The sequence below is a fragment of the Tursiops truncatus genome, chromosome 7, assembly GCF_011762595.2.
Source record: "Tursiops truncatus isolate mTurTru1 chromosome 7, mTurTru1.mat.Y, whole genome shotgun sequence".
In the NCBI taxonomy this organism is placed as follows: Eukaryota; Metazoa; Chordata; class Mammalia; order Artiodactyla; family Delphinidae; genus Tursiops; species Tursiops truncatus.
In genome coordinates this window covers 6588873-6612331 of record NC_047040.1, presented here as the reverse complement: position 1 = coordinate 6612331, position 23459 = coordinate 6588873, and the positions used below count along the sequence as shown (strand labels likewise).

Genomic DNA, 23459 nt, shown 5'->3' with positions numbered 1-23459 from the left:
ACACCATATTAACAAACTGCAGGATAAAAACCATACGATCATCTCAACAGGTGCAGAAAAAGCTTTTGACAAAATTCAACACACATTTATGATAAAAACTCTCCAGAAAGTGGGCATAGAGGGAACCTACCTCAACATAATAAAGGCCATATATGACAAACCCACAGCAAACATCATTCTTAATGGTGAAAAACTGAAAGCATTTCCTCTAAGATCAGGAACAAGACAAGGATGTCCACTCTCACCACTATTATTCAACATAGTTTTGGAAGTCATAGCCACAGCAATCAGAGGAGAAAAAGAAATAAAAGGAATACAAATTGGAAAAGAATTAAAACTGTCACTGTTTCCAAATGACATGATACTACGCATAGAGAATCCTAAAGATGCCACCAGAAAACTACTAGAGCGAAATCAATGAATCTGGTAAAATTGCAGGATACAAAATTAATGCACAGAAATCTCTTGCATTCCTATACACTAATGATGAAAAATCTGAAAGAGAAATTAAGGGAACCCTCCCATTTGCCACTGCAACAAAAAGAAAAAAATACCTAGGAATAAACCTACCGAGGGAGACAAAAGACCTGTATGCAGAAAACTATAAGACACTGATGGAAGAAATTAAAGATGATACAAACAGATGGAGAGATATACCATGTTCTTGGATTGGAAGAATCAATATTGTGAAAATGACTATACTACCCAAAGCAATCTACAGACTCAATGCAATCCCTATCAAATTACCAGTGGCATTTTTTTCAGAACTAGAACAAAAAACCTTAAAATTTATATGGAGACACAAAAGACCCTGAATAGCCAAAGCAGTCTTGAGGGAAAGCAACGGAGCTGGAGGAATCAGACTCCCCTGACTTCAGACTATACTACAAAGCTACAGTAATCAAGACACCAGCACAAAAACAGAAATACAGATCAATGGAACAGGATAGAAAGCCCAGAGATAAACCCACGCACCTGTGGTGAACTAACCTATGACAAAGGAAGCAAGGATATACAATGGAGAAAAAGACAGTCTCTTCAATAAGTGGTGCTGGGAAAACTGGACAGCTACATGTAAAAGAATGAAATTAGAACACTCCCTAACACCATACACAAAAATAAACTCAAAATGGATTCGAGACCTAAATGTAAGACCAGACACTATAAAACTCTTAGAGGAAAACATAGGAAGAATACTCTTTGATATGAATCACAGCAATATCTTTTTTGATCCACTTCCTAGAGTAATGGAAATAAAAACAAAAATAAACAAATGGGACCTAATGAAACTTAAATGCTTTTGCACAGCAAAGGAAACTACAAACAAGACAAAAAGACAACCCTCAGAATGGGAGAAAATATTTGCAAATGAATCAATGGACAAATTAATCTCCAAAATATATAAACAGCTCATGCAGCTCGATACTAAAAAACATACAACCCAATCCAAAAATGGGCGGAAGACCCAAATAGACATTTCTCCAAAGAAGACATACAGATGGCCAAGAAGCACATGAAAGGCTGCTCAACATTACTAATTATTAGAGAAATGCAAATCAAAACTACCATGAGGTATCACCTCACACCAGTTAGAATGGGCAACCCACTACTGGGCATATACCCAGAGAAAACCATAATTCAAAAAGACACATGCACCGCAACGTTCACTGCAGCACTATTTACCATAGCCAGGTCATGGAAGCAACCTAAATGCCCATCGACAGATGAATGGATAAAGAAGATGTGGTACATATATACAATGGAATATTACTCAGCCATAAAAAGGAAGGAAATTGGGTCATTTGTAGAGACATGGATGAATCTAGAGACTGTCATACAGAGTGAAATAAGTCAGAAAGAGAAAAACAAATAGTGCATATTAATGCATACATGTGGAACCCAGAAAAATGGTACAGATGAACCAGTTTGCAGGGCAGAAATATAGACACAGATGTAGAGAACAAACATATGGACACCAAGGGCGGAAAGCAGCGGGGCAGGGGGTGGTGGTGGTGGGATGAATTGGGAGATTGGGATTGACATGTATATATTAATATGTATAAAATGGATAACTAATAAGAACCTGCTGTATAAAAAAATAAAATTAAATTTAAATTATAAACAAACAAATAAATAAATATTAAAAAAAGAAGTCCACACACCACAACTAAAGATCACGCATGCCGCAACGGAGATTCCCACGTGGCACAGCCAAAATAAATAAATAAGTAAATAAATAAGCAAACAAATAAATATTTAAAACAAACCTAAAAACAAATTCAGGAGTACAGGCGTTCTTTAACCACACTGATGTTATCTGCCTCTTCATTTTCCAAGACTGAAAGTCCCCGTTCTCAGTGACATTAACCTAATTGTTTGCTTTATCACACACACACATTCACACCTGTGTGTGTGAGATGTGTGTACACATAATGTAGAAACAGCAGAAGGAAATATGCCAAAATGTTAACATTAGTGGGATAAGGGATAATGAGGGGTTTTAATTCTTTTCTTTTAACCCATTTTTATATATCCCAAATTTCTACAATAAACATGCATTATTAGTAGTCAGACAAGAAAAAAGAATCATCTTATTTTTAAAACCACAGCTGGCTCACCACCTTTCAAACAATCCAAACTATTCTTTTATTGAATACATAGAATTCTTTAATGCATATTATGTAAACCCTACCCTTAGGATCTCAAAATCCTAACACAGGTTCCCACTGCTCCCCATACCAAACACCCACAGACCCCGGCCACCCAAAGTAAAATTCCTTACATCTCTCACAGATATTGTTTCTTCTACTATGATCTCCATCTCCATCCCAGGCTGAACATCGCTCCCCACAGCGAAAAACAGGAACAGCTAAGATCAAGATAGAGTTATAAATGCAATTTAATTTGAATTTCAAAATTCTATAAATATATTATTTATTTCCCAAACCGGAAAGTCAATGGTCATAAAACTTTAATAAAAATCTCAAATTATGGGGGCTTCCCTGGTGGCGCAGTGGTTGACAGTTCGCCTGCCGATGCAGCGGACATGGGTTCGCGCCCCGGTCCGGGAAGATCCCACATGCCGCGGAGCGGCTGGGCCCGTGAGCCATGGCCGCTGAGCCTGCGCGTCCGGAGCCTGTGCTCCGCAACGGGAGAGGCCACAACAGTGAGAGGCCCGTGTACCGCAAAAAAAAAAAAAAAAACAAATTATGTAAAAACAAGTCTACGTTGGGTATTTTAAAGTTACAATTTAAACAATAATCTTGACTACCTAGAAATGTAAGATTCTTTATCACCAATGTTTTTACTCCTAAGAAACATCTCTCACAGACATTATTTATTCTAGTATGATCTCCATCTCTCTCTCAGTCATTCCTCAAAGAGATTTGCAATTACTATACACTATAAGCATTAACTGTGTTTTTTCTGAGTCATTAGTTTGTGATCTTATTTTCTGTCCAGAGGTCCCATATACTTTAACTCTCTGGAACCCACAGGAAAAATGTAAATCTGATCTCGTCAATTCAGTTCTTTACAGCCCTATTTTTCTTTTCTAACTCAACCGCACTTGTCGTGTTTTTTCTCCTATGCTCTTGTCATGCACTACTATTTGTTAGAGTTTGGGGAAGAACAAATTAAAGGGGAGGTAGCTGGGAAAACTAATGAAGTGGATTAGTTCCATATCAGGGATCTAGGAGCCACGGGGATCCTGATATGAGTTTAGCTTATCATGATACAGAGTCTTAACAGTAAGGACTTCATTATGGCTTTTGGACTGTAATGAAAGTTTATTAAGTAGGTAGGGTTCTAGGCAAAGGTCAACCTGATAGTATTCTGTAAATAAAATGAATACCGATAAAGAAAAATCTGCTGTGAGTCTATTAAATTATTGCAGGGAGTAATTAAGTTCAAAATCAGTATACTGTATTTCATTAAATCTAGAATGCTGCCAGTTGTTACTTAATATTTTATGCACTACTAAGAAAGGAAGCATAGCATCAGCTCCAGTGCAGGATGCCACTGACTGTAAGATGCATCTTAATCTCACAGATGTTAAAATATAGGAGAAAAAGTGTACATTTTAGAATTTATGAATTATGGTGGTTGAAACTGGTGGCCACTCAACTTTAAAGATCTCCCTTAACCACAAAATTTTCACAGAAAAACAACCTTATGAATATACTTTGACATAGTATTTTTGACTTAAACACAGAGAACTACATGGATGTATTCCTAAATAAAAGGTATCATTTAAGGAAAAGAAAAATTTTAAGAAAAACAGTATTACTGCAGTAGTTAAGGAGTGAATCATACAATTAAGAACTTCTGATCACAGTAAGGCTGGTTTGGGTCTGTCAGGTGATCTCCTTTTACCTGAGAAGAAGTTGGTGCTTTTCCAGGACACAGTCCCAATGAACTCCCCATCTTCAATTCTGCTTCCTTCAAAGTATAATTGTCTGGCACTAAAAAGAATTTTGATAACATGGTAAATGGTATTAATTCCTACCTTTGGGCAAACTACTACACTGAAATCAGCCTTTCTTTGTAAATCAAGAATGTTAAGAAAGAAAAAAACTGAGTTATACTCCATGCAAAAGGATTATATACAGTTATGTTTGATCTTAGATTTTCTCACTCTAGGACGTATGCTCTTGTTATCTGTACAGCAATGCTAAGAAATAAGAGGCAGCTATGAATGTTCTAGATTCATACTTAACAAAAGAGAGCTGTTGTCTGCATGGATTATGTAATATTCTGAATTGATTCATGCATGATGGACTAGCTTCTTCCAAGTTTAAAGCTGCTATGGTGACTACCATCAAAAGAGTAAATTAAGTCTAATGACAAGATGTGTTACAGAGGTAACAACCAAGGCTCTGGTTACTGTGATAACTGGTATCATGATGAAATCAGCAAAACAAATAAACTTTGATAATACATCTAGAAAGATACAACTAGGGCAAAACCATGACTAAAATGCATGTCAGCTAATCAGAAAGACAGGTGTTTTCCTTTAGAAAACAGAAGTGTTTGATTTTTGGTTAGGACTGTCTGTAATTCACAAGGAAGACACCTGGGTGAAAGTCTGTTCTATAAACCAGTTTCTAAAAGGTAACTTAAGAATATTAGGTATTGGAAGTCACTGTTTAAGGTAAAAGTGTTGAGAAAGATAGGTGGCATGAGTAGGTGCCAGCTTTTGAAGGCTACCAAAAAGATTTACCTGGACAAAGAAGCTTCCCGTCTCTATCAATAGGCCTCAAACAGCTGTCCTCAGCTATAAATAAAAAGATGCTGGTTAGTGCAGCAAACAAACAAAACCAAAGAGAGATGCTATACTGTGTTAATTAGCAGGACGCTAAAAAAACAAAAAAACAAGCAAAAAAACACGTACAGGCAGTCTTCCCTTTGCACAGCAGTGCAGGACCCTAAGAACACCTGTGCAAGTTGAAACTGTGCACAGAAATCTTAAAAAAAAATTATGATTGTACCGTGACCTTTAAAATTTTTTGTCAAAACATTAAAAACTCTGTCAGTTATACATCTACAGTGAAATAAAAAAATAGCAAACTAATATTTACACTGTAATTTAAAACACTACAGGGGGCTTCCCTGGTGGCGCAGAGGTTAAGAATCCGACTGCCAATGCAGGGGACACGGGTTTGAGCCCTGGTCCGGGAAGATCCCACATGCCACGGAGCAACTAAGCCCGGGCGTCACAACTACTGAGCCTGCGCTTTAGGGCCCGCGAGCCACAACTACTGAGCCCACATGCTGCAACTACTGAAGCCCATGCGCCTAGATCCCGTGCTCTGCAACAAGAGATGCCATCGCAGTGAGAAGCCTGTGCACCGCAACGAAGAGCAGCCCCCGCTCGGCACAACTAGAGAAAGCCCGCGCGCAGCAACCGAGACCCAACACAGACAAAAATAATAGATTAAAAAAAGAAAACACTACAGTAGACACTGAGAATTAAAATGTTTTCTTTGTAAAAAACACAAGAATAGTTTAAATAGGGATTGCTTTTGTCTTGTAGAGCTTGCAGTACACGGTGAACATCTTCTCTAGCCCCTAATGATAATCTAAGTTTGGATCAGCTTCCAGTATTTTGTTTTGTACTTTCAATTTCATGAAATATCTCCAAGAGCTCCTTTAATATGAAGTGTTTCTGCCAGCGTCGACTCCTCTGGGATATCTTCATATACTTTTCATCACAACCACTTTCCTCACTCCTGTGAGTTTATGTTAAGTTCCTCTGGCTGCACATCTGGATCCTCTCAAATGACAGCAGTGTCAGCATTCCCACAGCCAGCTATTTCTTCTACAGCTCCATATACTTTTGTTTCTCTCTCTCTCTCTCTTTTTTTAATATATTTATTTATTTATTGGCTGTGTTGGGCCTTTTGTGGCTGCGTGCGACTTTCTCTAGTTGCAGTGAGCGGGGGCTGCTCTTTGTTGTGGTGTGTGGGCTTCTCATTGCGGTGGCTTCTCTTGTTGTGGAGCACGGGCTCTAGGCGCAAGGGCTTCAGTAGTTGTGGCTCTTGGGCTCTAGAGCGCAGGTTCAGTAGTTGTGGCGCATGGGCTTAGTTGCTCTGCGGCACGTGGGATCTTCCCGGACCAAGGCTCGAACCCGTGTCCCCTGCATTGGCAGGCAAATTCTTAACCACTGCACCACAAGGGAAGTCCCATACACTTTTGTTTCTCTCCTGCACTTTCACCATTGTTGGCTACTTCGATTATCCGTTCTTGTAAAATGTTACCTGAGTTTACCACTGGGAGAAAAGGAGGCAATAAACTACACACTTTGCTGTCTACGTGGTGAAATTAATAGCAGCTATGCACTGACCAATCACTGATAGGCTTTAAAGAGTGAAGTAACTGGCCGCTGACCACGATGTACATGTTATTTCACAGTGATCTGTAGACTAAAGAGTTAGTAGCAAAGTTTGTACTTTATGCAATTACTCAGTTAATATCCAGTGGCAGCTGAAATTTGAACCATGCTGCTGGGTAACGGTGATGAACGGTGGCCATTGAAATTCATGTGTATTAGAACTGCACAGACTCTGCCTAGATAGGTGATTTTTATGCTTAGTTATTAGTAAATGGATTAGGGCCAGTATGCCCTGTTTTTGAGGATGCAAAGACTCCTGCTTTGTGGGAAGAAGTATATTAGGTTTTAATCCCAAACAATTCTTACCAAGTTGCATATGAGGTGGGGGAATTCAAAGGGGTGGAGGCTTCTGAGAGGGCAAGAATGCCATGGGCCTTAGAAGTTCTATCTTTATCTGAACAGAACAGACTCTCTTTGAGATTCCTGAGTTCTAGCCCTTATACTACAGTAATGTGAAGCCAGCATAGAATTCTAATACAAACTCCTTGACAACTGAAACAGCTTATGTAAAAGAGTTCTCCAATTTAAAAAATGTTAATTTAAAATACTGTTTTTAAAAAAAATTTTCACTTTCATTCAACACACACCATGTATCTTCTATGTGCCAGGCACTGTCCTAGAAGCTGACAATAAGAAAAACAGCCATGGACTCTGCCGGCAAAGAGCCTCATCTAATGGGGGAGGTGGACATTCATAACACAAAACACAGGTAGTTACAGTGTAAGTGCTACGAAGGGAAGGACAGGGCGTTAGAGTATGAGAGACAGATTAACTGAGATTGTGTAGCCAGGAATGACGGAAATAACATTTCAGCTGAGACCAAATGAGTGACTGAAGTTAGCAGATGAAGAGTAAAGGGAACAGAGTTCAAAAAAGATTACAGGACTAAGAAGTCGCAGGGGGGCTTCCCTGGTGGTGCAGTGGTTAAGAATACCTGCTGATGCAGGGGACATGGGTTTGATCCCTGGTCCGGGAAGATCCCACAGGCTGCGGAGGAACTAAGCCCGTGCGCCACAGCTACAGAGCCTGCGGTCTAGAGCCCGGGAGCCACAACTACTGAAGCCTGTGCGCCTAGAGCCCAAGCTCCGTAACAGGAGAAGCCACCACAGTGAAGAGCAGCCCCCGCTCTCCACAACTAGAGAAAGCCCACGCGCAGAAACAAAGACCCAATGCAGCCAAAAATAAATATGTAAAAACAAAAAAACAAAAAACCTCCCTCTGCTTTAAAAAAAAAAAAAGAAGTCTCGGGGGTGGAAGAGCGCCTGTGACCAGAAATTCCACAAAGTCAGCATGGGAAGTACGCTGTGAATAAGCAAGTGAGTGGACTGCAAGGAGGTCAGTTAGGCAGTGGTCAGACGAAGCAGGTTCCTGTAGGCCAGGAGCCCGCAGGCAATACACTACCAAGTACAAAGAGCACAACAGGGCTTTGAGCAGAGGGTGACATGATCTGATTCACCTACGTTTAAGAAGATCACTTGCTATGTAAAGAATAGTTTGGAGGGAAGAAGGAGTGGAAGAAAGGAGATCTGTGACATGGGAAGACAACAAACTATTAATTTTAATAAACCATATATTCTTTTTTTTTTTTTTGCGGTACGCGGGCCTCTCACCGCTGCAGCCTCTCCTGCTGCGGAGCACAGGCTCTGGACGCGCAGGCCCAGCGGCCATGGCTCACAGGCCCAGCCGCTCCGTGGCATGTGGGATCCTCCCGGACCAGGGCACGAACCCACGTCCCCCGCATTGGCAGGCGGACTCTCAACCACTGCGCCATCAGGGAAGCCCGCATAAACCATATATTCTTAAGTAACTTTACTGAAGTATAATTTACTTATAATAAAACACATCCAGTTTAAGCGCACAGTTTAAAAGAGGTCGATGAAAACACTCAGTAACCACCAGCAAATTGAGATATAATTTGCGTCACCCCCCAAATTCCCTCATGCCACTCCGTAGTCAATTCCCCATCCCCTGATTCTGATCTGCCTCTGTAACTATAGCTTAGGTTTTCTTTTTTGACAATTTCACATCGATAAGTGGAATCCTAAGAGTATTACTCTTTTGTGACTAGCTTCTTTTGCTTGGCATGATGTCTTTGAGATTCACCCATGTTTTGCATGGGGTGGTAGTTTACTTCTTTTATTGATGAATAGTATCCCATTGTATGGATACACCACAATTTGTTCACCTGCTCACTGGTATTTGGATTGTTTCCCATTTTTGGTTATGAACATTTACATACAGTATTTGTAAGGATACATGTTTTAATTTTTCTTGGATAAAAATCCAGAATTGATAAGTGAATGTTTAAATTCACAGGAAATAAGCTAACTCCTTACCAAAGTGACTGTACCATTTTACACTCCCACCAACAACACACGGCAGTCCCAGTTGCTCCACATCTTTGATGTCACTTAGTTTTGTCAGCATCTAAAATTTTAATCATTCTACTAAGCGTGCAGTGATGTGTCATTACGGTTTTAGTTTGTTGGCTAATGATACTGAGCATCTTCTCCTGTGCTTATTGGGTGTTCATAGATAGATTTTCTTTTGTAAAGTGGCTTCTCAATTTGGGTTGTCTTCTGATTAGGTTATAAGTATTTTTTATATATCCTGGATGCAAGTCTATTGTCAAATACATGTTTTATAAATTTTTTCTCTCAGTTTGTGGCCTGCCTTTTCAAATGCCTTTAAAATTTTGTAGTAGTCCAATTTGCTTTTACTTTCATGGTTTGTACTTTCTAAGTCCTGTTTTTAAAAAAAATCTCTTCCTTATGGTAAAAATAACAGAGATTTTCTATGTTTTCCCCCAGAAGTTTTATAGTTTTAGGTTTTAACATTGAAGTCTATGATCTTTTTTTTTTTTTTTTTAATTTATTTTTGGCTGTGTTGGGTCTTCGTTGCTGCGCACGGGCTTTCTCTAGTTGTGGCAAGCGGGGGTTACTGTTCATTGCAGTACGCGGGCTTCTCATTGCAGTGGCTTCTCTTGTTGTGGAGCATGGGATCTAGAGCGCAGGCTTCGTAGCTGTGGTGCACGGGCTTAGTTGCTCTGTGGCATGTGGGATCTTCCCGGACCAGGGGTTGAACCCACATTCACTGCATTGGCAGACGGATTCTTAACCGCTGCGCCACCATGGAAGTTCTATGATCCATTTTGAGTTCATTTTTTACATGATGTAAGGCAAAGTTGGAGGTTCATTTTTGCATCTTTTGATATCCAATTGGTCCAGCACTGTATGCTGAAAGAGTATCTTTCCCCATGGAAATACCTTGGCACTTCTGTTGAAAGTCAACTGACTAAATATGTTTGCATCTATTTCTGGCTTTTCAATGTAGTTCTGTTGTAAATACTCTGGAACCTTTCCACATACGATCTCTGTTGCACATTCTTCTTCTTAAAAGAGCCCTTAAAAAATGTAAAACCTATTCTTAGCTCACTGGCTGTGCAGAAGCAGGTTGTAGGCCACACGTGCTGAACTCCGCTCCATGTGTCTACCCTCATGACTACACACACTGTCTTGATTTCTACAGTTTCAGAGTAAGTCTTGAAATCAGATGGTGTAACTCTTCCAACTTTGTTCTTTATTTCCTCTAAAATTGTTATGGATACTTTAGGTTCTTTGCATTTCCACATAAATTTAAGAATCAGTTTGTCAATTACTACCAAAAAAAAAGAAACCTGCCAGAATTTTGAGTGAGAATGCACTGAATGTACAAATAAATTTTGAGAGAATTAGCCTCTTAATAGTACTGTGTCTTCTGATCCAAGAATATGGTACATCATTTAATTTATTTGGGTCTTCTTTTATTTTTCATGGCAATCTTTTCTAGTTTCTGGTGTACAGGTCTTCTACATATCTTGTTAAATTTACCCCCAAGTATTTCATGATAGTTTATGCTATTATAAATGTTTTCTTAACTTAATTTTCCATTTTTTTGTTGCTAGTAAACATATATGGATTTTTCTATATTGATTTTGAGTTCTTGTTAAACTCACTTATTAATTCTGGTAGTTTTAATAAGATCCTTGGAGTACACAAATAGATGATAAGCACATCAACAGTGCTCACCATCACTGCATCAGGAAAATGCAATTAAACACAGGAGATACCAATTCACGGTCACTAAAATGGCTACAATCAAAAAGACAATTATAGGACTTCCCTGGTGGCACAGTGGTTAAGAATCCACCTGCCAATGCATGGGACACAGGTTCGAGCCCTGGTCCAGGAAGATCCCACATGCCGTGGAGCAACTAAGCCCATGCGCCACAACTACTGAGCCTGCGCTCTAGAGCCTCCGAGCGACAACTACTGAGCCCATGTGCCACAACTACTGAAGTCCGCACGCCTAGAGCCCGTGCTCCACGATAAGAGAAGCCACCGCAGTGAGAAGCCCGCACTCGCCGCAACTAGAGAAAGTCTGTGTGGAGCAACGAAGACCCAACACAGCCAAAAATAAACAAAATAAATAAATAAAAATTAAAAAAAAGACAATTATAAATATTGGCAAGGATGTGAAGAAACTGCAACCCTGATACATTGTCAGTGGGTACGTAAATGATTCAGCCACTTTGGAAAACAGTACGGCAGTTTCTTATAAAGTTAAACATAACTTTGCCATATGACCCAGCAATTCCGAGCACTGAAAACACAGGTCTATACGAAGACATAATGTTTATAGCAGAATCAGTCATAAAAGCCCCAAGGTGGAAACAATCCAAATGTCCATCAGCTGGTAATGAACAAACAAAATGTGGTACATCCACACCATGCATACAATCCAGTCAGCAACAAAAAGGAACAAACTGCTGGAACATGCTGCATCGTGGATGAATCTCAAAAATGATACGCTGAGTGAAAGAAGCCAGACACAAAGGACTACATATAACATGCTTTCATGTACATGAAATGGCCAGAAAAGCAAGTCAAAAGAAACAGAAAGTAGATGAATGGCTGTCAGGCGCTTGCTATGCAAATGGGAACGAGATCTTTTTGGAGTGATGAAACTGTTCTAAAATTGGATTGCTGTGATGGTTGTATGACTTTATACATTTACTAATAATCACTGAATTACGCTTAAAATGGATGTTTTATGATATGTAAATTATACCTCAATAAAGCTGTAAAAGAAAACTTAATGCCGAGTGAAGAGTGAGTTTGTAGAATGTTATATTCATTAAGATAGAATTTACATAAATGTAAAAATACAATATACACACACACATATACAGAGAGAGGTATAATATATATAGTGCAATGTGAATGCACGAACTAGATACACACCCAAATCAGATATACTGGTTGCATCTGGGGAGGGATGATAGGTCTGAGGAGGAGAACATAGAGGACTTTATTTGTAATGTTTGAGGCAAAAACAAACACATGGCAAGATGTTAACATTTGTCCATTTTGGGTGGTAGATACGTGAGTTTTCCCTAAATTATTTTTTGTACTTTCCCATATTTTTTTCAATTAAAAATCAAAACAAAACTAAATTAAACCAAAAAACCAAAAGCAAACATAAATGATTACCTAGTTCCTTCATTAATTTTAATTCCTTTATGGCTTTAATTCGAATATCAAACACCACCTAAAATAGAGAAATAAACTAATGACTGTGTATAAGTTAAAAGCAATGGGAGGAGAGGAAAATGAAGATTGTCAGTGTGTGCATATACAGGTTGAGTTATTAATTACCTTACATTTAGCAGTTTTTGCCTACTTGAAAAAAATTATTTTTCCATCTCTGAAATTATTTTCTCTCTTCTACAAAGTCAAAGGCAAAAACTTAGATCTTGGTTAAGTTTGCACCAAATTGATAATAATTGGAATGGAAAGGCTGCCTACAGAAAACTTTAGAAAACCAAAGACTTAATAGTAGCGAAAGGCAAAAGTGGACAAACAGTTAACTTTTCTGATGATAGCAAACAAAAGAAACTATACGTTTCTTTAAGAATGATGAATTCAGGGCCAGTGCAGGGGACACGGGTTCAATCCCTGGTCTGGGAAGATCCCACATCTTCATTAATAATATAATATAAAACTGTACTAATAATTAATAAGCATTAATAATATAAAAATGTACTAATCCAAGGGTACTATTTAAAATTTCTACTTAAATTATTTTAGATTGTGTTTTCTTTTCTTTTTTAAAATTTAGGCTAATTGCCTCTAGGGCATAAAATCGTGGAAATTTAGGGGTAAAGCTGACGACAGAGATCATTGACTCTACCTCCCCACCGGTAACCCCTGCTATGCCCCCCACTGTGCCAAGAAGGAACAGAGCCTGCAGTAATCAAGGACTGCACCAGCCTCCCATTCGGGGTCAGGGCGGTAGGTCTCCTGAGCTTTGGGGCATTGACCTTATACTGTTCCCACTAATGTGCAAACAAACCTTAAGAAACTATAATTTTATATAAAAGAAAACACTCTAAATTTTTAAAATAAAGTTACAGAAGAACTTAATAAATGGAGACTACATAAATATAAAAAGATGTTTCCTGAAATAATGTTTAAGGAAACCAGTATAATAGTCTTAAATGGAAAACTGAAAAAACTCCCTTTGAAGAGCAACTGGCCTTATACAGAGCACAGAGTATACTGTAGAGCAATTTAAGATAAACTTTAAAAAACCCAAACACCAAAGAACACAAAACCAAAACATATATACCTTGTTTTAAAAATACAGAAAAGGCTCTTGAAAATAGCATTTCACAGTTATCAAAGTCAGAAGATTCCATGAACTAATTAAAAAGGTAACTCCCACATTCTAATTCTAGGCTTTGGAGGGAAAAAAAGGCATATATTTTCTTGAAATATGCCAAGGGCTAACAAAGGTAAATAATCAATAATCAAATGTTACAAATAAAAAGGTGATTTCTTAAGATTTAGAAGTTTACTGAGACACCTATTCTGAAAGATTAAGGTACTGCTTTCTAAGTAAAACTGTATTAATGAAAAGCTGTCAAGCACACTTCAATCAATATCTACTCACTGTGTTAAGAGTTGCTGATATTTTAACTTGTTCTTCTTCAGAGTCTAATTGGCATAAATTTTTAACTTGGAGCCAGTCAACCTCATTCACACTGGTGATCCACTTCCCTCGTTTGGTCAACAAACTGTAGGGTAAAAAGACATTTAAAAAATGTGTCTTTATACAGCCCTTTTATGGATCAGAGAGGATTGGAAAATTCATGCTTTTCTTTAGGCACCACTTCCAAAATTCTGCATGTGTCACTTAATGTGACTAATTAAAGGTGACCAAGTTCTACTGAGTTGGGTTTTTGAAAGTTCACTATCTTTTTAGGGTAGTGTTAAGATAGTATTCCACGGAGTCTATATTCATGATTCCAAATATTCTTTGATTTATACAAATAATTTGTTGCCACATTTTTCAAAGAGAACTGTTGTAATTGAACAATCACTTGTTAACGTCTACCTGCATGCTGCAATCACCAGTGGAGCTTTAAAAGAGTACCTACGCCAAAAGCCCACCCACAGACTTTAGTAGTTTAAAAGCAGGACAGCATGCACAGCCGTGCAGACTGACGTTGAATAAAAGTACCACATCTGGACTTCCCTGGTGGCGCAGTGGTTGAGAGTCCGCCTGCTGATGCAGGGGATGCGGGTTCGTGCCCTAGTCTGGGAAGATCCCACATGCCGCGGAGCGGCTGGGCCCGTGAGCCACGGCCGCTGAGCCTGCGCGTCCGGAGCCTGTGCTCCGCAACGGGAGAGGCCCGCGCACCGCAAAAAAGAAAAAAAGTACCACATCTAATGCATATCATTCACATCATATACATTGTATGTTTATATTTTTATTATAGAGATTTTAAAAAATTTCATGATAGCAGATGGCAGTGGAGTGTCTTGTTCTAACAAGATTTTCCTGCAGATAATAGTAAAGGTTCTTGAGGAAGGAGTGACTTCTTACTAATTCACACAGAGGCACTGAGTGGGCTAGCGAAGTCCTCTTTGCGAGTGTGTAGCAGAGCCCCAAAACACAATTCTACTCTTCATTTCAGTTATTCCACTCTGGGACTCCACCTTGAGTTAGCAATCTTAAATAGAGCAAAGTTTTAAGCACAAAGATGTTCCCTGAAGACCACCTTAAAATAATGAAAAACTGGATGATAACAAGGATGCTAGCTAAACTATCTAGCTCTCAACTTCTTCAATCCTTACGACTGTAGGAAGCTGGTACTAATTATTATGCTCATTTTACAGAGGAAGAAATTAAGCAGAGAGAGATGATGTAACTTGCCCACGGTCACACTACTAGTAAGTGATAAAGCTGCAAACAAAGCCAGGCAGCCAGCCCCCAAGGCCTTGTCTCTACCCACTCCTCACACAGGAGCAGTCAGGTAACCTCTAACATCAACATAGGTTATTATGCAGCCATGAAATGAGGTTTATGAAGAGCCTTCAAACATGAGAGGAGGGCTTCCCTGGTGGCGCAGCGGTTGAGTGTCCGCCTGCCGATGCAGGAGACACGGGTTCGTGCCCCGGTCCAGGAAGATCCCACATGCCGCGGAGCGGCTGGGCCCGTGGGCCATGGCCACTGAGCCTGCGCGTCCGGAGCCTGTGCTCCGCAACGGGAGAGGCCACAGCAGTGAGAGGACCGCGTACCGCAAACAAAACAAAACAAAACAAAACAAAAACATGAGGGGAAAGCAGGATATAACTATTTATCTACAATATCATCAGTATTATGTTTAAAAAGGAAAAAACCGGACTTCCCTGGTGGCACAGTGGTTGAGAATCCGCCTGCCAACCAATGAAGGGGACATGGGTTCAAGCCCTGGTCCGGGAAGATCCCACATGCCGCGGAGGAACTAATAAGCCCGTGCACCACAACTACTGAAGCCCGCACGCCTAGAGCCCGTGCTCTGCAACAAGAGAAGCCACTGCAATGAGAAGCCCGCGCACCGCAATGAAGAGTAGCCCCCGCCCACTGTAACTAGAGAAAGCCCGCGCGCAGCAACGAAGACGCAATGCAGCCAAAATATATATATATAAAATAATAAATTAATAGGAAAAAACCCTTCAAAACAAAAACCCAATTATTCGAGCTCAGAAAGCTAACAGTGACAGACACTGCATGAGTGGTATGGTGATGCTGTTTTGGGTCTCCTGTCTTCACCTCTGTATTTCCCAAGTCCTAATGAAAGTATATTACTTTCTAAAAAGAAATTTATAATAAACTTTTAAATTAAATAAACAAGATAGGGAAATAAATGCCTGGAAAACACTTGTCGAAAAGAGAGTGATACATGTAATCCAAAATAAACACACTTCACAAGTGCTCTGCTTCTCTATGTCACAGCCACTAATAAACAATAATACAGAGCCTCTGTAATCTACGTATATTCACAGCACTGATAAAGCAGGGAACTGATTCATTGGTCATAACCTGAAGTCTTCAATGTGTGGAAATTGCGGGGGTTACAGTATATGATAATGCTGTCCACAGAAGTGTACTGGCACAGACATGAGTAACAAAAATGAAGAGAGGAAGCACCCCTGAGCTTCAAATGTGACTTACAGGAACCAAGGCTGCAATTCCCCAAGTAACTGCCTCACCTGGGCAGCCGGGAGGATCTCAAGCATCATAAAAAGGATTATAACAAAAAACTGAACTGCCTTCTGAGATCCTTGTGACAAGACAAATTTAGCTGTGATAATACCTTCCTCATGAAAAATTTTAGGAACTTTCTCTGTGAGAATGTGCCCTCTGTCTTATAATGAGTGCTAATCAGAATTATTTGATAAGATTCTGTTTTACTGCCAACTAATCTACACTATATCTAGCCTATACCTATATTATTCAGTTACCACATTTACCAAAAAAAAAAAAAAAAATCACACTACAATATCATTTTTCTCCAGGTTGCCTAACCACGAACATTCCTATTTACAATATATAGAACACAATGTCTAGAAATAAAACGAAACATTTAACTCTCATCATTATTAACATAAAGCTTTAGAGTTCTAAGATACAGCACTGTAACTACAATAAGTTTAAAAGGAATTCTCTTAGCATGTTACCTGTTACCATCATTAGAATCCTGAATTAAAATTGAGCTTCCATTTCTGAGACCTTGTTCTCTGAATGTCTTCTTCAAGTCTTCCTTGGGAATGGTGGTCCAGCTCTCTTCACCTACAGACTCAGCACTGTTGACTAAGATGACTCCGTCTGGGATTGCACAGGCTGTGAATACACTACCTATTTCTGCATTAGATGGAAAGACATATGGAGAGTCTATCAACTGCTGACACTGCTCTTCTTCACTGCTTGTCGCCGGATGAAGAACATTTAAAAGCAGAGGTTCACAGTCACTACCGGCTGGAATCTGGATTCCGCCAACCTACAACAGTATCAAGTCAGCCATCAGTATAGCTCGTATTTGCCAAAATCAGGTCAACACAGTAATGCAGTAACGTAGACTCTTATAGAACAATTCCCATTTTTTCTTCTTTTCAAGTGAAATGAAGTTTTCACAAATGTCTTTTAAGTATCAGAAGAACAGCTTTAGATTTTTGAAGCTTTTTCTTAGCCATCTTTTACTTTTTAGGAGAGAAATCTGAAGTGGAGACAGACACGTGAGTCCTCAGCAGTGGTAAATTTATGAGGTGGACCGAGGACGTCCACTGAGTGGGTGAGATGCCTCACTGCTCTCTTGACTGTGCTCCCCTAAGTCGCCTCCAGCCCTAACAGTGTGACGAACCGCTCCTTCTGAATCCTCATCAAGAGTATGTACAGGGCTTCCCTGGTGGCGCACTGGTTGAGAGTCCGCCTGCCGATGCAGCGGACACAGGTTCATGCCCCGGTCCGGGAAGATCCCACGTGCTGCGGAGCGGCTGGGCCCGTGAGCCATGGCCGCTGAGCCTGCGCGTCCGGAGCCTGTGCTCCGCAGCGGGAGAGGCCACAACAGTGAGAGGCCCGTGCACCGCAAAAAAAAAAAAAAAGTCTGTACAGACCCTCCTGCTCACCTATCTCAGCGCAGTGACCCACACTACGTGCCTGAAGGATACAGACTGATCACTTATTTACCTTTGTGTCTAGCTTCTGACACACAGCCTGGCACCATGGAGGTGTTCTACAACTATCTCTTGAACATATAACCAACACTGATTGTACTTAAAATTTACTGGATATTTCAGCAGTTTTCGAATATGTAAGTGCCGTCATATACGCTGAATAAAATTTTATCACAACAACTTAAAAAATATCCAAAACTCTCATGAACATTTCTTCAACACTTATTTACCTCCACCCCATTCCATACAAAGATGTCTTCCCCATCAGCAATTTCAATTTCACACAGTGTCAGGTGATCTCCTAGGAAGATGAGATTATCAGTGAAACCATTCTCATGATCATCAAAAAAAAATTTAACTAAAGCAACAGCCAAGACACAAACAGTTGTTTGAAAAGAAGCATTCTCATTGAGAAACTAAGAAAAAGGGAGTAATTATGTTTGTTATATTGATATTATTTTATATTATTTTTATCTTTATTCCTTCCATCACACTCTTTAGCCTTTTTTTTTCTTCTCTGTTTTCATTTTATGTAAGCATTTCCCCCATAAGATTTGTGGGCATGAGAGCAGGAAAAAAAAAAGTTAATATAAAAGGTCAACTGTACTTGACACTGTGAACATGGGGAAGGCTTACACATCAAACGGTCCTCACTCACCCACTAATGAGCTGTATGACTTTGTGGACTTCAAGCCTCTACGCTTCAGTTTTCATTTATGAAATGGGGATAAAAGAATTTTGTGAAAATCAAATTAGATAATTTACACAAAACAGTTATCTCAGTATTTGGCACCATGAAGTCCAAGACAACTGTTACTGCTGCTACTGCTATTATTGTTCTGTTGTTATTTAAAGGAAGTACTTTTAAGCTCCTGAAGTACTTTTGTTTTGCTACAAAGTCTGAAGCTGAGATTGGATTAAAAAAACAAGCCATATTTAACAAGATTTAAATGGTTTCAAACCATTTTGCTCAGAAGTTTGGGGTAATATAAAAAAATTTCCAAAGCCTTTAAGAAAAAATTTGTTTAGGTAGAGAAGTAGCCTTAATTTCAGAAAATACAAAACATTTCCATGTTAGCAAAATTTCACACATTACGTATATTGGATACATTATAAACTAAATAAATTGTTTTATTAAATATGAAAAACTAAATATATTATTTGTTAAAACCAATGTGATGAGAACCTGCATAGCTAAGAATAGTAGTATGTAGGGGAAAGACTGGCCAAGAGCAGAAAGTCTCAGATGAGCCCCACAAAACGTACAGATGAGCCCCACAAAATGTATATATACACAATAAGTTGCTGTGTTTTAACATTTCTCTTACCATCAAGTGTCTGGTAAACATGAAGTCCTGCTGGTACAAACTTTGCAACACTAAGAACCATATCTCCTTCCCAAAATTCTAACAGCTGCAGAATATGAATGAAAGAAAAGAGAACAATGAAAAATCACACATAGATCACTTTTCCAGGTTAAGTAAGAAGAGCACTGTGCCAATTTACTTATGTAGCTGACACAGGGAACAAGAAAATGAACACGACAATCCCCATCCTGCACCAAAAATGAGGAAAGCAGACATGTTTCAATGTTAAATCAGTCAAAGCCAAAGATGGTTAATCTCACATCCATTAGTGACTGAAGAACCCTGACATACACAAAGAGCACAATGACCATCTAAACAACAACCATTTCTACTTAATTTATGGGAAGATCACTTTTATCAGAAGGCAAAATGATCAGTGTGCCAGCCCAGGAATCCTGGTCCAAAAGAGCAAAACTGACGTGTTTAATCAGTACTGCTCAGGGAAGAGCAGCACACACGAATACTCTTGTTTCTTGAAAGGAATGTCTCCCACTGTAAATTTAAAAAGTAGCATTACCAGTTTATTTAGTAGATTACCAGGGATTTGTTTTTTAAGTTTCCAGCTCCAAGACTCTGGGGACTGTGGTAACCTCACCAAAACAATGTCACCAATAAAGGTCAGTCCTATTTAGTCCCTCTCCACAATATCACAAGATAGTTCTCTTAAAAAGAAATTTCATACTTACACATGATTACTTAACTGTCAGTCTCTCTGCCTCTTGCCAGTGGCTTAATTCTAAGATGTGCCACTGGCAGAGATGTGCACTTAAACCATCAAAAAGCAGACTGGCATGAAATCTAAACCTTGTAAAGGTGACCAAGGTCTTTTCCACTTGAAACGCTACCCTAGGCAGGGCCAAATCTCCAAGTCCACCTATATCGTCACTGCCAGGATTGGCTCAGAAATAAACTTTTAGTGGAAAAGTTCAGAAGTACTAGATAATTTTAGAAATTTTGATCCTGATCCAACATTTAAATATTCAAATCAACTAAAGTTAAAGAAGAAATTGGCCTGCTTTTCTCTGTACAAGAGGAAAATCAAAAGAAAGCTAATAATTTTGGTAAATGATACAGTTTTTCAGAAAATTCACTTAATTCTGGGTGGGGGGGAAGCTCACATTTTCTATTTCCCTTTTCCTCTATCAGGAAGTAGTGTGGAGTGAAGTATAATTAAGAGGAAAGAAAGAGTAGGGAGACCAGGGCTGGAGTCCTAGTTCTACTGCTAACTAGATGTCTGACCCTGGGCAAGCCATTAGATCTCTTTAAATCACAATTTCCTCATCTTTAAAATGGGGTTATCTTGCCCTCATGAGGTTAAAGAATCAAATGATAGAATTTATATGAAAACATTTTAAGTAAAATAAAGAGCACTGTTGTCGTCGTCGTTAAAACACGACGGGATAAATAATTTAGAGACAATGATTACAACGATGTTTGCTTTTACTATAGACCAGTAGACATTTTCCTTCACTTAGGAATCTTATTAATAAATGTCATTCTACACTGAAAGGTAGAAAAGTTAGTTGCTTTTATTTGTTTAGTAGCTCTTGGTTTTAGGCAACGTAATTATCTATCTTTTTACTCCTTTTAAAAGACAATTCTCTTTCATTTATTTTTCCCAAAAGAGACAACCTTATACTCTTTCTCTCCCCCAGATTAAATATACCAGGCTTGATTCTCCCCTGAAAACCTGCTGGCAGGACTCTTGAGTCTTGATTGTGCAGAAAAGCCTCCCTAAGAGACTTACAAGTGAGGGGAGAACATGTGGACCATCCCTCTATGGAAGTGGTAGATGTAGGATTTTCCTAAGCAGCTGTGAAAAATAAATAGTTGTATCCTAAACAGGAGTTTGAAAAGGAGAATCCCGCTTAAGACAGACCTGAATGTCTATTAAGAGTAAGTGAGGCTAAATTACCTGAAATATTGATTGTCGAAGATCTCCTAAAGTTTTTCTTTTATCAAACGTCAAATCCCACATGCTTTCTGTTTGAGAGACCACTGGGTGCAGAGCCCCATTGAAGAAATGATAATAAGGGCCGAGGTGGAGATGCAATTCAAAATTATTGTTTGTAGAATCACATTCTGCCCTTTAAAGAGGCATAAAAAATACATAAATGTCATGTTTTTACAGCAGATACTGTTTCATCTCAAACCAAAAATATTTGATTTACAATATAAAGAAGTTCTCCACTCCACCTAAGTAATTATAATTAACATCCTTTTCTTCCATGCTCCAAAATAACTCAGTTTAGTTTCTCAATAGCTCTGCCACGGTGAATTCCAAGGAAGATGGTTTTAATGCACACTGTGCAGTGTTACTCTGAACAAATACTGACACTTGAACTCGTCCAATACTGAGATTATAATTATGAACAAAATGCTGGAAACATCTTCCTATAACTGTGGTAAGTGCTAGATTTACAACTTCTATTTTCTCCTTGCTTCAACTAGACCCCACAGACTCTCCTATAAACTATCTGAAGTCAGCCTCATGATCCCTGGAGTCTGCTCTTTCCAAGTCAAATGGCCTCAGCAGCAGCCGGGCGCTTGCTACACTTTTCTGAACCCATTCAGCTGCTGTGAAGCACGGCACCAAAAACACTTCAGGCAGCCCCACCAACGGAGAGTTGGATGAAGCTATAGCCACCATTCAGGTACCTCAGGCACAATTCTGTGAATGTGGTCAAAGACAGCATGAGCTTTTCCATGACCACATTAAAAAGCTTAGTGCTCGCTGACTAAAACCCCATAGGCTGTTTTTGTTTTTAATACCAACTGCTAATCCACACCACTCAGGCAAGTTGGTTATCTTTCACACTTAAGATATTCTACTCTGTTAAATTTTTATATTTTTAGTGTCTTGATTTTTGTTGAGATCTCCTCTGATCTTAATTTGCCATTCAATCTACCTATTTTTTTTCCTCAGCTTCAAATCAATGATAAAAATGTTGAACACATCCCTGCTATGTAATCAGCCCCTCAGGTCCACAAGGAGACCATGGGAACATCCATTTCCCTAATCCAGTACCCCACCGACCCAGAGAGCAAAGAACCAGTTCTTCATGGTCCAAGGTTAGACCTCAAAAGAGAATGTTCAGATCATCAAGTTCTCACAAACCATCCCTTTAATAATCCATTGTAGGCTTTTGCCCAAGATTGACATTAAGCCAAACAGTCTGTAGACTCCACATTTCCTCCCATTTGCCCACCTCTGGTCTGATGTCACTACGGGCTAGTTCTTCACAAACCACTTACACATGAGGGCAAATTTTCACGATGGGCTCTGTGCCGAGGGAATAACCTGACAGGCCAGGACACAATTCATTCAGCACAACTACGTGCTCACAGATTTCTCTAGTTTTCTTAGGCTTCAATCTCTACTTAGCGATGGCCATTTGTCATTATTTCATTCACTCTCACTGGGTAATTTCAAAGTAAAAGATACTCTCAGTATAAAAATTCAGCAGCTAATAAAAGGATACCGGCATTAAACAGTTGACTTTTTTTCCTCTTTAATTTTCATTACTGAATACTTAAGACCTAAGTTAGATCCTCGTTCCCCAGAAAAACTATTCAAACTCTAAAAGTAATTTAAAATTACCTTTTTATTTGTAGTTCAATGTTGGCGGCATCCATTTCATTCAGCAAATGACATGGAACCCTGTACCTTGGGTTAGCTCGAGCTGTGAACAAAATTTTCCATTAACTTGTGCTGACTACATAAAAACTGGTTGCTGAAGAGGTAGCACAGAAAACTAGAAAGGACCTCGCTGGGAGCTAGGAAAGCTTCTACTGCCTGTGTGAACATGAATTTTCTCTGGATCTCAGTTTTCCCATCTTCAAATTGAAAACATTAAAACATATGAAAGGTAAACAGTTCTTTAAGCCAAGCTAGAGAATTCCATGTTTTCAACTCTTTCTAAATATACTTTTTAAAAAGAACACCTGCTGTTTTCTTCTTGATAACAAATGTAATAATTGGTCACTGTGAAAGTTCTGGAAATGATTTTTTTTGTAAAATAAATAAATATTACCTATAATCCCACTCCTAGGGAATACTGCTAAAATGTGATCTATATACTTCTGGTCTTTTTTCTGTTCTATACAATGTGTCTACACACACACACACACACACACACACACACACACACACACACCACA

The 23459-nt window shown here is 39.1% G+C and overlaps 1 protein-coding gene across 19 annotated transcripts in view; it reads right to left on the bottom strand.

Moving 5' to 3' along the window:
- USP40 (ubiquitin specific peptidase 40) overlaps window positions 1–23459 on the bottom strand; it is a 91896-nt gene that overhangs the window by 31446 nt on the left and 36991 nt on the right. For 18 of the 19 annotated variants that reach the window (XM_033859499.2, XM_033859502.2, XM_033859503.2 and 15 more), the window contains 10 exons: window positions 22900–22981; window positions 21214–21385; window positions 19260–19344; window positions 18162–18232; window positions 16939–17258; window positions 13886–14009; window positions 12424–12481; window positions 5222–5275; window positions 4375–4463; window positions 2783–2869 (listed from right to left, as the gene is read on the bottom strand). In XM_033859499.2, the coding sequence (XP_033715390.1) occupies window positions 2783–2869; window positions 4375–4463; window positions 5222–5275; window positions 12424–12481; window positions 13886–14009; window positions 16939–17258; window positions 18162–18232; window positions 19260–19344; window positions 21214–21385; window positions 22900–22981 (1142 nt within the window). Of the gene's footprint in view, window positions 1–2782; window positions 2870–4374; window positions 4464–5221; window positions 5276–12174; window positions 12218–12423; window positions 12482–13885; window positions 14010–16938; window positions 17259–18161; window positions 18233–19259; window positions 19345–21213; window positions 21386–22899; window positions 22982–23459 lie in introns of all 19 variants that reach the window. The other variant, XM_033859501.2, reaches the window with a different exon arrangement.